The sequence below is a fragment of the Doryrhamphus excisus genome, linkage group LG6 (assembly GCF_037039965.1).
Source record: "Doryrhamphus excisus strain RoL-2023G ecotype Guam linkage group LG6, RoL_Dexc_Guam_v1.1, whole genome shotgun sequence".
Taxonomy (NCBI): domain Eukaryota; kingdom Metazoa; phylum Chordata; class Actinopteri; order Syngnathiformes; family Syngnathidae; genus Doryrhamphus; species Doryrhamphus excisus.
The window spans coordinates 7021222-7035175 of record NC_136362.1 but is presented as its reverse complement, the minus strand read 5'-3'; the positions used below and the strand labels follow the sequence as shown (position 1 = coordinate 7035175).

Here is a 13954-nt window from a genome sequence, read left to right as displayed (position 1 = left end):
AGCAACTGCAGCAAAAAATGTCCGCCAAATATACAGGATGCAGGTTTTCAAAATGTACATTTAAAAAACAGTCGCTATTGTATCGTACATTTTCACTCAGCTACTTAAGGATAAGGTAGGTCGATATTATCGGACATTCCAAGTTAATTATAATTTCACCATGGGTTCTGCGAGACTGGCGTTTACTGCCATCTAGCGTCTGCCTGTATGTTGGGTCTATTTACAACGAGAGAAGCATTCCCAACAATGCACACATTTGTACGCAAATAAAGCACGTTTTCTTATATAACAATGCTTAGGCCAGCAGAGAGGATGTTTGCTGGCCCTGATTGCACACCTCAAGATGACTATATTTGACTTAGGACATCTATTTGTATAGTATACATGCCATTCATTACATTCCTTTAATATTACAAGATTAAACGAATATAATAATTTAAAAGGTAAAAAAAAATACATTTTTTTAATCAATTAATGTTATTTGTGTCCAATCATGTAAAACAATAACACTTTTACGACCGGAGGTAAAGTGAAGCACATCATGCTTCGTGAGTGTTTGGACGCCATTCCAAATACCTCCGGTTGTCAAAATAAATGTGTTACAATAACATTGTCATAATGTACGGACATATAATTGAACCACGATTAGCCGTTGAGTTATTTTTCTTTGTTACATTATTGTTTTTGTTTGTGTTGTGAAATATCTTTCACATGTCCCGTTTTATTTTCTCATTGTAGTCTTTTATTCGTAAGGACGCTTGAAATGACTTCCGGTTGTGTCTTGTATTATTTGACGAAGCTTATTCCAATGGAAACCTTCGTCGCAACCCAAAGGAAACAATTGGCTGCGATTTACTTTACACATTGTACATTTTCACCCTCACCATAGTCCCAAACTCCACCGAGGTGTGTTTGCAGGGTTGTCTGCGGTGTTTCAGTCGCGGCCCGCGCGGCCTCGTTGATGCTGGGCCGGATCAGAGAAGCAGGCCTGCGGTCGGATGCGAGTTAAGCGGCTCTCTGGTCTGCTTTGTCCCGATTGGCCCTTTAGCTCACCGAGTAAGTCCACAAGACTTTTTCACGCAAATTTACGTTCAGCACTTGTTGATAATGCCTCTTGTGTCTTTTGGCGTTAACGCAGCACGACACGATCGCAGTTATTGTTAGCCGTTAGCTCCGGGCTAGCAGTTAGCATGAGAGCTAATGCTGAAGCTAACAGTCAATAACTTGAAGCATCTGGGCAGTTACACACATTGTTGTTGTTGTTGCTAAAGCCTCTGACTCGTTTCTCGCATTTTTAATACCCTACCGGTCAAATTAACATATTAACCTGGACAGTTTTAGCCTCGTTATGGCAACCTAAATCGTTTTTAAACCGAAATACGACCACACAACATTGGCTGTTTTGTCAGGCGTAGCACTTCCATAATTCACTTATTTGTCAAACTGTGTTTCATCTTACTCTTTCTGTTTGTTCAGAAAATATGAGCCAGAGTCAACAATGACATCCAGATTTGGTAAAACCTACAGCCGCAAGGGAGGCGAGGGCACGTCCAAGTTTGATGAAGTCCTGTCCACCAAGAGGGGCACCCTGAGCACCAAATGGGGGGACACCACCTACAAGGCCAAGGTGGGCTCCAAGCGCTCCGGCGCTCATTACAGCGCTTCAGCCTCGGATGTTCACAAGCGAGCCCGGCCGAGCGGAGACGGCTCGGACGATCCGTTTGGCTTCGACAGCGATGAGGAGTCCAAGCCGGTGTCGTCCCGCAGCAGCAAGTCACCTGCCAAGGCGGTGCCGGCAGAACCTCCTAGAGTGGAAAAGCTGGGGGTTTCCCAGGACTCCAGGAGCTGGTCCAGCTTTCACGAAGGACTCCACGCTGCCGCAGAAGCGACGCGAGGGCCGGCCAGGAACCAGTCTGGGCTGACAGAGGATCCAAGTGGATTCTTCAACAGCAGAAATGCGAGCAAAGGTAACCTTTGAATGGATCATCATTCCTGTGAGTCAGAAATATGGAAAATGTATGAATTTATTAGCCCCTGACCTACTGGCACGAACCCGCCGACACATATAAGACACTTTCGGACCTTTAAGTGGACGGGACTGCTTGGTGGAATTGTTCCTAATAATTTTAGTATTGCATCACTAGGGACCGACGGATAAAGGAGATTTTTTTTCTCTCCTCTTCCTCGTGTTAGGGACTGGCATCCTCCAATCCAATGTTTACTCAGTCATTCTCATCGTTTGCACGTCATTTCACAGGGACCTGCTACCTGCGCTTGGCTTGGGTTGTTGCGATGTGTTCAAGGCCGCCTTTTTTTCCAGTCTGATTCCAATATTTGGGAATAAAACATTTAGATAATCGGTATTTTGGCCAGTTAAAATGTATTCATTCATTCATTTTCTACCACTTTTTCCTCACGAGGGTCGCGGGGGGTGCTGGAGCCTATCCCAGCTGTCTTCGGGCGAGAGGCGGGGTACACCCTGGACTGGCGGCCAGCCAATCACAGGGCACATATAGACAAACGACCATTCACACTCACATTCATACCTATGGACAATTTGGAGTCACCAATTAACCTAGCATGTTTTTTTTTTGGAATGTGGGAGGAAACCGGAGTACCCGGAGAAAACCCACGCATGCACGGGGAGAACATGCAAACTCCACACAGAGATGGCCGAGGGTGGAATTGAACCCTGGTCTCCTGTGAGGTCTGCACGCTAACCACTAGACCGCCGTGCCGCCCCAGTTTAAAATTTAGCATTTTTCTAATAAAAGAAGGATATAAGATATAAAGACCTGAATTGAAGGGAGATCATTTGACTATTTACAAATATTTTCATCAGGATTGCACAACAATTATTGGACTGATAATAATCCAATAACATTAAAATGGAATGAGGCGAAATTACCTGTACTTTGTGGGTGGGCAAATCAAGCGCTCCTTTGTTTTCCTGCTTGTGACGTTAATAGCCTGTCATAACTTCCGCTGAGCTTGCACCTTGCTGGGCCACGCCAGGTGGTTCCTACATCTCTCTACTCCGGTTCTTCTGACCCCCTATAGTGGCACACCGGCTGCCCTGAGCATGTCTCCGAATACAGTGCACTTTGCTGGGCCGCAGCAGGCGGCTTCCTCCCCTCCATGCTCTGGTTCTCCTAATAGTAGTGATGTGGTAGTGCTAATGTCATCATATTACACATTAACAGGTACAGTTGGTCCTTCTTACCTACAGGTGTGCATGAAAAAATCGAAATTAAAAAGGTGCCATATCGGTTGTGAGAAGTGAAGTAAATAAAGTAGTCTGTCACAAAGTTATCGGTTTTGCAAAAACTACATCCTGCACTTCTTCCAGCGGTGTTTTCTTGGATTTCTTTGTGTAATTTACTCTTGCCGAGCCCACTCTGCTTTGATTGGTCACACTCCCAAGAGCTCACGAGGACTTCCGGAGACATAGGTCCATGTTTACTGAATGCAGGTAATCTGCAGCCAGTTGTTAAGAAAGTCTGGGTTGTGTTTACGTTAGTAGAATGCTGTGTTAAAAAAAACAACAACAACTCTGTGAAGCCCAGTTTACATAGCCGTCCAAAAGCTAGCCATTTTTCAAAACATACCCCTCTCAGTAGTGGCCATTTTTGATGATTTAGACTGATTTTGTTGAGGAAAACAGAATATTGGCTCTTGGGCTATATAAACGTGGTATATACCAAAAGAAAGATAGCTCATCTTAATGTCTAAACAACGATGCCACAACATAAACAAACATAATCTCTTCTATTATGGAGTTACATCATCGCTTCTTTGTGCCTCTCCTGGAAAAAAACGTAAAAGACATATTAATATCCATCCATCCATTCTCCTTTAGGGAGAGACTTCAGGCTATGTCAAGATGTTAGAAGTTGTAAAATCAAGCCGTCCTATCTAGTCTTTGAGCATGAGCCGATGAAGTCCCTCTGAACTTGTTTATCCCATTTCAGCAGGAAAATTCCAGAATTCGTCTTCAGCGAAGCATCACAGCTACTCGTGGTACCAGAACGCCTCCGAGAGCGACCAGAAGCCTTTGGCCCAAACCACCACCTTGAAGACCACCTCCAAGGCTGAGTGCACCTTCAGCTCATGGGACGACCTCATGGGCCTTCGACCGCCTTCGCCCAGCCAGGAGCCGCGTAACCCCGCCCCCTCACTCTCTTGGACTTCAGCGGGCGTCGGCGGCTGCGAGCTGGCGAACAGCCTTCACGACAAGCCGCCCTCGCCGCCACGACTCCCCACAGCGAGCCAGGATCTGGACAGCAACTTAGAATTTGGCTTTGAGACGTCTGATTATTCCCAGACGGCGTCGTCTTCGCTTGTCAGGAACACAAACTGTCGGACGTACAGGAGGCCCGGCAAGCAGGCCTCCTCCAAAGCGGTGGACTCTGGCACCTTTGCCAACGCCATTTTGGCTTCAGATGCTCCGACGTCAACGTCAAGCAGCGTGAGCAAGACGGCGGCGGGTCGTGGCGGAGGCCGTGCCAGGACGAGGGACTACACCGTGCTCCACCCCTCCTCCGTCTCCATTTGCAACGTCACCATTCAGGGGAGCAGCGTGGAGGATGCGGCGCCCTCCGTCGCTAGCGGTACGGGCACCGGCCGTGCGACGGGGCAGGTCGATGCGGGGTGGCAGCGGAAGAAGACGGAACAGCAAACCAGCAGGTACAATAACGCGCCATGTCGAAAAATATGTAAAAAGAAGGTTCAGGTAGCGTGACCTGTCGTTTGATTCTCTGCTCCTTTTAGTCAGGGCCAGTCCAGATCAAAGAAGGCCTGTAAAGCGGACCTGTTTGGTTTTGAAGACGTGGCCGCCCATCAACTAGATGACGACGACGACCATCCAGACGGCTCGTCCAAATACAAAATCCAATACTTTGGTTTTGACGACATGAGCGACAGCGACGGAGCTGTCAATAGCGACAACGACGACGACAGAGGCAGGCCCAAAGCCAGCAGGAAGGTCAAGATGGCCGAGGAATCGCTGCGGGTCGCCGCGGAAGACTGGCTGGACCCCGTCAAGAACTGTGACGCTCAAGAGAGACTACCCGCCAAGCAGAGCAAAAATGACTCCCAGAAGCAGGACAGCAGGATACGAGCAGGCGAGTACACGCACGCAAAAAGCAATGCCAAGTGTTAGATTAGACGGGAATTGTCGGAATGGTACACACACACACACATACACACACGTACACACACGCCGTGAAAACAGAGTAGAAGTTATCACTACGTTGCTATCATCTTTCTCCTCCATGACATTTTTATTATTCTTATGACATTATCGCTCTCAGTTCAATTCAGAATGCCTCGTGTGTCGCATCAGGTTTCGGCCCGATGTCGAGTCCAGAGTCATTCCATGAATATTTAAGACGAGTCGCCTTCATAATGGCGCCAAGGGAAGTTCTATATTTGGAGATGCGCACCTTCTGTTTTAACACTATTAAATTTCAGTCCAGTGTTGCCCGCAGGACCGCAGTCTATCTGTGGCACGTGGTGATGGAGGGTCAGGTGACCATATTGTCTAATTTGAAACGGAGGTTTTAGGTTTGCGTGCGACATAATTTTCATAGCTGGTTTAACAACAGAACATCAAGTTAGACAAATAATAAAAGAAGCCAATTATGATGTTACACACAGATACACACATCAGTGTTTCCTCTGTTCATTTATCTGTGGCGGTCCGCCACAGATGGATTTGGCGCTACTTTTATTTTGTTCAGATTTTCCTCACCTTCCCTGAACACATAATGGCCGTAGCTTGTCGTTCCAACCCTGTACAGTAGATGGCATCGTAACATCTTAAATCATGCTCATTTTTGACCCTTTTGTATGGAGTTGTGGTCTCCTATAGAGCAGCTACACACAATAACCCACACAGAAAACTTTTTAGATTTTGCGGAATCTGCACCTATTCCAGCTGTATGTCCTTGGATTCATGCTTCCTCCTTTTTAATTTATAAATAATCGTTAGCTGCAGCCCTAATCAGTCCAGCAGGCACCATTGCATAAATCCCATTCCGTGTTTATGGGAGAGGGCTCCCAGGTAGGGCCAAATGGAAAACCGAAGCAAACAGGATAGAGGTAATGGAAAAGCTCCCTGCGGTGGATTAAATGTATGCTTATGACTTCTGTTAAGCATCCATGCCAGACAGCACAGCAAGAACCAAGATGTCCGACTGTTCCACAGATGTCCTGAACTTCTCAGACGATGATCTCAGGGTGGTGGCCGCGGGTCCCAAGAGGCCCCCTCAGGGCAAACCGGCCGACAAGAACCAGGAGTCCCACCGCAGGATCTTCAGCGCACTAAAGAAGGTGAGGCTCAGTGAAAAAAAACATCTCCCCGTCGGACGTTGCAAAGTGTAGAGACAACGTGTCGATGCATTCTGTGTGGATTGGGGGGGGGGGGGGGGGGGGTTGATGAGTGCATCCCTGCAGGAGGCTTTAATGTTCCAGCACAGCTCATCCTCAAACTGTGCCTTTTGTCTCAGCTTATTAACCCTGCCGTCCCGCTCCCTGCCGTACCAGATATCTGTATCTGGCCAAAAGCGGCCCCCGCAGCCAACTGGGCCCCCTCCGGCGCCCCCTCTTTTGTTTTTATTATGAATACCCTGACAGTCACCAAGCACAGGTTTGGCACAAACACACGCACAGAGCAGCCAAGCATTGAAAAGTTGACAGTGGACGGCGGGGAGGGAGGGGGGGGGACACTGTCGGGGTGGGATTCAGCTTCTTATTTTTTTTGGAGAAATGTATGCATTAGTGTGTGTGTGTGTGTGTGTGTTAGTCTCCCACCAAAGCAGTGTACAACGCCCGACACTGGACATTGGCGAGCGAAGAGGAGCCCCCTCCGTCCTTCTTGTCCTCCCGCCAGCAGACCACTCCCGTAAGAGACTATGTCCCATTTCATGTCTGAAGTGTCAACTTCCTGTTCAACACTGCTCTCTTTTTGATCGTGTCCTGCTCCCCCCTTCCGCCCTGCAGGCGTCGCGGTCCGAAGGAGCGTCGAGTAACCCGCCAGCAGGCGTTCAGAAGGATGACGGCGTCTTCAAGGCCCCGCCTCCTCCCCCCCAGGTCACTAAGTGTGTCACTGTCCCCAGCGACCCCTACCAGGACACGGTCACCGCACTCAAGTGCCGCAAGGAGCACAAGGAGGTACCTGTACACATTTGACCCCGCCTCCTTCGCTTGTAGCTAATGCCCCGCCCCCCGGCCCCCGCTTGCAGCTGTACACAGTGGTCCAGCACGTGAAGCACTTCAATGACGTGGTGGAATTTGGCGAGAACCAGGAGTTCACCGATGACTTTGAGTATCTGGCTGCTGGGCTGAAGACCGGACAACCGCTGAACACCCGCTGCCTCAGGTAGGAGGAGGCGTGGCCTCTTTTTTTTCATCGACATTCTTTCACTCCCGTGCCGCTCCATCATGCCGACTGCTCCTGTGCGTGCGCAGTGTCATCAGCCTGGCGACGCGCTGCGCCATGCCCAGCTTCAGGATGCACCTGAGGGCCAGAGGCAAGGTGGCGCAGGTCTTCAAAACCCTCAACGACGCCCCCCAGCATCACGTGAGTACCACCTGGATCGTGGCACCCGGTGAAAGAAAGGAAATGGATTCAGTGAGAATATCATGTCTGCAGAACCTGGCCATGTGCACGGCCTCCCTCATGTACATCCTCAGCCGGGACCGCTTGAACATGGACCTGGACCGCTCCTGCCTGGACCTGATGATCCGGCTGCTGGAAATGGACCAGGACCAAGGCAGCGGGTCCGTGGCAGACTCCTCCTCCCAGCTGAGCGCCAGGGAGATCTGCAAGATCAAGGAGAAGATCAGGAAGCTGTGCGACACGGTGCACAACAAGCACCTGGACCTGCAGAACATCACGGTACAGTGGCGTTTGTGTGTGTGTGTGCGCGTGTTTGAGCCCATCGGAGAGCAGAACAGTTCATGGGAACCCTCTTCCTGTAGACGGGTCACCTGGCGATGGAGACGCTGCTGTCTTTGACCTCCAAGCGAGCAGGAGACTGGTTCAAGGAGGAGCTCCGCCTCTTGGGAGGATTGGACCACGTTGTGGATAAAGGTGACTTGCTACACATCACACGTGTGTGTATGTGTGTGCTCACGTGTGTCACTGACATACCGACCGTGGCTCCACAGTGAAGGAGTGTGTGGACAACCTCCACCAGGAGGACGACAAGGACAAGCTGGTGTCGTCCCTGTGGGGAGCTGAGAGGTGTTTACGTGTGCTGGATAGTGTAAGCATAACCGCTAACCTAGCATGTGGTGTCCTGTTAGCAACCGCTAAATGAACCTCGGCGTGTGTGTGTGGGTGTGTGTGGGCAGGTGACTGTGCACAACCCGGAGAATCAGAGCTACTTGATCGCCTACAAAGACTCATCGCTTATCATCTCCTGTGCGAAGTGAGTGAACAGACACACACAAATGTGTTTTTTTGGATTTTCAGCTACTTCGCCATCTTGAGTATCCTTCAACAGGACAGGCAGACATAATAAAAGCATGGAATAAATTAGTTGCTACACTTAACGTGTTATTTCTGACAGCCTTAAATCAAATACAATTAAACAGCATTTAATCCAGGTCTCCTTGCTGTGAGGTCTGCTCGCAACCACTCGACCGCCGTTCCGCCCTGCAAAAACTGCCAATGTATTTGTTAAAATTGTAAATAGTCCAGTATACGTATATCTAACACAGGAAATATACTTTCAATGTCATTGTCAGCACAAATAAGAAGATAAATGTGTTTTGGTGTCATGGACACTGGTCTCGGGTGCTCATGTTGGTGCTTTTCGCTGGACTTTAGTCTTATGTGCTTACAAAGAAATGTAATCTGTGTGCTGCAGACACACACTTGGTCAGCGTGTAGCACATTTCCTGTTTGTGTAGACGACACAAAGCCCACCTCCTCCAATTTTGGATCTACACTGACTGTGGTCACGCACGGATTTCTTCCCCTTCTTGCGGCAGGATGCTAACATGCTAAGGCTGCATGAATCAAAAACACATTCAGGAGCAGACGGCCAATTCATGCATTTCTCAACAATAAAAGTCAAATTATAGGTCTGTCCTTGTGAATGAGTGCTGATGGTGACATACTCCGCCCCCTCCAGGGCGCTGAGGCGCTGCGAGGAGATGATCCGGCGTTACAGCAGGGAGCTCAACACCGACAGCGTGGTGGGCAAGGCTGTGGAGAACTGCATGAGGGCCATCATTGGAGTCCTGCTCAACCTGACGCACGACAATGGTTAGTACGCACAAGCACGCACACACACACACACACACACACACACACACACACAGATAGTGACTGCTGGTTGTGTTTGTGCAGAGTGGGGCAGCACCAAAACCGGAGAGCAGGAGGACTTGATAGTGACGGCGCTCAACTGTGTTCTCTATGTTCCTCAGTACTTTCCTCAGGAGCAGAGGTTTGACATCCGAGTTCTGGTAAGTACACACACACACACACACACACACACTGACTGTACAGATATACGCTGGTGCATGTTTTCATGGTGTGTGTGTGACCTGCAGGGTCTGGGCCTGTTGATCAACCTGGTGGAGTATAGCGCCAGGAACCGCTACTGCCTGATGGAGATGGAGATGGAGGGAGGTCGGGGTCCCTGCGACTCCACCGTGCTCCTCAACCCGCCGCACCACCAGGACGCCCACGGTGACGGAGGCCCGCTCAGCGCCATCGCCGCTTTGGTTCAGGTAGGCCACCACGAGTCACATGCGCGCGCGTGTGTGTGTGTGTGTGTGTGTGTGTCGGCAGCAAGGTGGGCTGAATTAGGAGGCTTCTGTCCTCAGCTCTTCCTTCAGCGGGAGCGAGCCGCCGTCCTGGCCGAGGCGCAGACCGATGACCTCATCAAGGAGGCGCCCAAACCGGCGCTGGACCAGAGCGGAGAATGGCAGGAGACGGGCGGAGAGATCCAGTGGGTCGCCAACGACAACCACTGTGACAACGACGCCAAGAAGAAGGAAAAGGAGGAGGAGGAAGATGGCGAGCTGGACCTCAACAAAGGTGCGCCCGTCCTCTCACGCACGTCACGTCACGTCACGTGTCGCCTCTGGCAGAAAGATGAACGTGTGTGTGTGTGTGTGTGTGTGTGTGTGTGTGTGTAGCTCTGCAGCATGCGGGCAAGCACATGGAGGACAGCATCGTGGCCTCGTACACTGCGCTGCTGCTGGGCTGCCTCTGCCAAGGAAGCCCGGTGAGTCATCTTCATCGCAGTCCTCAAAGATCCCACTTGAACCCTGAGTCACCCCCTCCGCCGCCTCCCCCGCCTCCCCCGCACATCTCTGCTAACGTTTGACCTCCCTCCTTGCCAGATGAATGTGACTACTGTGAGAGAGAACCTGCCTCAAGGAGATTTCTCCATCATGACAGAAATGCTGAAGAAGTTCCTCAACTTCATGAACCTCACAGTGAGTCCACCAGCAGACCTCCACCCATTCTTCTTCATGAGAAATAACGATGATGAATAATAATAGTAATAACACTAACCATATCTAGTAATTATTATATTTAATATGTGTGTGTGTATATATGTGTATATGTATATATATGTGTGTGTACGCCTGTTTGACCGCGGCTGTCTTTGTTTGTGTAGTGTGACGTCGGCACCGCGGGACAGAAGTCCATCTCCCGGATCATCGACTACCTGGAACACTGCTAGACACCTGCCTCTCTCACGTACGCACACACACACACAGTAAAGTCAGTATTTCCACGTTTCTAAATGCATCTCTGCTCCAAGTGCTGCTTGTATGATTGATGCCCCCCCCCCGCCCCTCCCCCCTTGCTCCAATGTGATCAGTTTTTTTTGATTTTGAAGCCGATGACTGTGGCTGAGGGTGAAACGTTTGCGTTCGTACCGCGTGACTTTTACCTCGTCATTTCACTCTATTGGTTTTAGTTGCACGTCAGATGAGTGACACGAGTCCAGCAGGAGCTCCTAAACGCATCGCCGCCACGTCCTTCCCCCGTCCTCCGTTAGGCAAAGTCCGTTGCCGGAGATGTCCAAGTATTTGTGTTCTTTAAAAAGGGACATTCCTTTGAAACACTTGATGAGATGATGTCATCCTGTCACTAATTATGTTGCCAAAGAGGCGGAATGTTCCAGTTGGACTTATTCAAATCATCTTCAGAGGCTTTCCCGTGTTAGATTCATCTTTGTGTTCACACACACACACACACACACACACACACACACACACGTTTACAAGAGCTTTATTGAGAGCGTTGATGAGCTTTGTGTACATAGTCTATGTACATACGTCCATGTAGAAGGACAGCATGATGGCCCCGACTCTTATCTACTTTTATGAAAGTGATTTTTTTACAGCCTGTTGGTGTGGTGTGTGTGTAGGGAGGGGGTGCGGTGGGGGGTGGGGGGGGGTATGCGCAGAAAGCTTCTTAACAAGGACAATGTGATCTTTGTATGTGTACATACTTTAAAAAGAATAAAAATTGCTACTTTCAGTACTTTGCCGCTCACTCTCCTTTTTGTGAAACATCCCAAATGAGCAAGAGTGGAATGTTTTATCTTTTATTATGTTTTATATAAGTTTAAAAAAAAAGCGCTAACCTCGAACCCTTACCTCTTACACCTAATCCTTAACTACTGCTTACATTTAATACCCAATAACACCTAACCCTACCCCTCATACATATATACACATCCAACCCTTAACCCCCTACCCCTTATACACATCTAATCCTGAACCCTACCCCTTATACACTACATGTAACGCCCCACCCCTTATACATAACCCCCTACCCCTTACCCCTAACCATACCCATAAGGCCCTAGAAAAATAACTCACAGGGGTCCCCTTTGCATAGTTCCACTGCTGGAGAGTGGAAGAGTTTGTCAGCCCTCTGCTTGGGGCCCCCACCTGGAACCCCACACAGTTGGCTTTGCTAGTGGCAAGCAGTGCCCCCACCCCTTCGCCCTCTCCCAAAGTGCAAGCAGGAAAATGGAGAAGTGATTTCAAATGTCCTTCAAAACCTCAAACACTGAAAGTCAGAAGGATCCAGAGTGATGGGGGGGCGGGGGCATAGTCCAAAAGTCACTTTGGTCCCTCTGGTCCTCACAGAACCTCTGGTGGTGCCGCTTGTCTACGCGGGCCGGGCCCCTTCCTGAGTCGGATCTTCCCGACGCTCCCCCTGCGGCTCCCCGTCCTGGCGCTGGAGGTCGTCTGCTGGGGGGCGCGGCGTGTCCTGAAGCAGCTCGCTGAGGGTGGAGATGTAAATCTGAGCCATCTGGAGCGTCTCCGACTTGGAGAGCTTTTTGTCGCTCTCCAGCTTGGGAATGACGCTCCGCAGGCGGTCGAAGGCCACGTTGAGGCCCAGCATCCTCCTCCTCTCACGGGCGTTGGCGGCCAGGCGCCGCCGCCTCTGCGCACGCTCCAAGGCCACACGCGCGTCCGCCTGAAGATGCCCGTGGAGAGCGCCGCCGGGGCTGAGTCTCAGCTGCAGGATGGCGCACGGGGGGCGCTGGTGTTCGTCCTCGACCTTGGAACGCAGCACGGCGCGTCCACGGTGGTCCTCCTGGGCAAGCGGCGGGATGAAGGGAGCAAAGAGGCTTCTGCGTGGAGACATGTCTGTCCCTCAGAGACAACGCACCGACGGCTCCGCGCGGGACGTTTATACTCGGTGGGCGTGTGCTGCTCACACAAAGCGTCCACAGGGGGTCCATTTGGACTCTTCATCAAAAGTGGATTAGAAGCGTGCAAGTGAGCAGCGCACTCAGGAAGCACGTGTGTGTTGAGCACTAATCAAGTCTGAGGCTTCTCTGGTTGTCATGGTAACCACCTTGAATCGTCAACTTTGAGGACATTTTTAATGCCATTTCCATAAAGTATGAAGCTTGAGTCAGGTCAGAGGTCGCTGGTGTCGCACCCCTTCCCGTTCTTCCGCACCGAACTCCTCCAAGCGCGCTTTGTTTTTTTGGGTTAATTAAAAAAGAAGCGACTGGCTGACTATGACTGACAGGAAGTGACTTCTAACGGGATTAGCGGCGCGTCCCTACCGCCGTGTGCCAGCGCATCCTTTACAAAGCACGCTGCGTGGCGCCCAGGCGGCACAAAGATGGCCGCATGGCACACGGAGGATAAAGGAGGACCCTCGCTGTGTTTTGGCCGTGGCATGCGACACTCATTGGTCCCGCTCTGCTGCAGCGTAGCCAATCAAACGCCTCGTTGGTGCCAGCAGGCCCCACACGGGCGGCGGATCAAAGCGCCCACGCCGCCGTGACGCCCCCGCCTTACGCACGACCACCACGTGGAACACTCTGACCTCCCTCCCGCCCCTGCTGGAAGGATGTATTTCTAATGCACCGGTACCGGTCAAAGGTCAGCCCTCCTGTGGGGACACCCCCCCCCCCCGCTTCATTAAACCCAATCAAACGGCTCGCTGAAAGATGACTCGCGCCATAGATCAAACCCACAACTCCAAGTGGGAAGGCATCGCAGCTTTTTTTTGGGGGGGGGGGGGGGACCAGAATGCCAAATGTGGTCCGTCAAAATATTAGGAACAGCTGATACACATGAAAGATAAGTGTTTCAAACATTTTATGGAATTTAAAGTCAAAAGTGAGACATATTTTAGGAGTGTTTGAATGTTGCTGTTGCTGTGTTTACCTCATGAACAAGATTGAGAAGTTCAAACCCTGAAAACGAGTTGATGGTAAACTCAGTTTTATGAATCACTCACTCTAGTGAATCGGGTACTTTACTCACGTGACTCCCTTGTCACTAATGCCATATCCAGAAACTGGTACATGCGCAACGAGTCGTCAATCGGGTACTCGAGACACATTAATCACCCGTCACATTGCGCATGCTCATAAACTCTAAACGTGAACCGGAAGTCGTGGAAAACAAGGAAAACGAAGAGGAGAGAGGGGCCAAGTACGGA

The 13954-nt window shown here is 50.4% G+C and overlaps 2 protein-coding genes across 4 annotated transcripts; one reads left to right on the top strand and one right to left on the bottom strand.

The window, feature by feature from the left end:
* Nucleotides 1-761: 761 nt before the first annotated feature.
* waplb (WAPL cohesin release factor b) lies at nt 762-11409 on the top strand. Of its 3 annotated transcripts, XM_058068532.2 has the most exons (21): nt 762-1056; nt 1477-1967; nt 3972-4686; nt 4771-5123; nt 6209-6333; nt 6806-6904; nt 7003-7173; nt 7245-7381; nt 7471-7582; nt 7655-7900; nt 7984-8095; nt 8173-8270; nt 8359-8435; nt 9144-9277; nt 9362-9477; nt 9565-9744; nt 9841-10054; nt 10156-10244; nt 10363-10458; nt 10644-10726; nt 10950-11409. In XM_058068532.2, exons 2-20 carry the CDS (start codon nt 1499-1501, stop codon nt 10707-10709), a joined length of 3609 nt encoding a protein of 1202 aa, XP_057924515.2. In that variant the 5' UTR covers nt 762-1056; nt 1477-1498; the 3' UTR covers nt 10710-10726; nt 10950-11409. The 3 variants fall into 3 exon arrangements, with proteins under 3 accessions (XP_057924515.2, XP_057924516.2, XP_057924514.2); XM_058068533.2 differs by having other exon boundaries at nt 3975-4686; nt 10644-11409; XM_058068531.2 differs by having other exon boundaries at nt 10644-11409.
* Nucleotides 11410-11967: 558 nt separating this feature from the next.
* Nucleotides 11968-12637, bottom strand: atoh1c (atonal bHLH transcription factor 1c). Its single transcript, XM_058065607.2, has one exon. The coding sequence runs from the start codon at nt 12635-12637 to the stop codon at nt 12155-12157; it is 483 nt and encodes a 160-aa protein (XP_057921590.2). The 3' UTR covers nt 11968-12154.
* Between the last annotated feature and the right edge of the window lie 1317 nt (nt 12638-13954).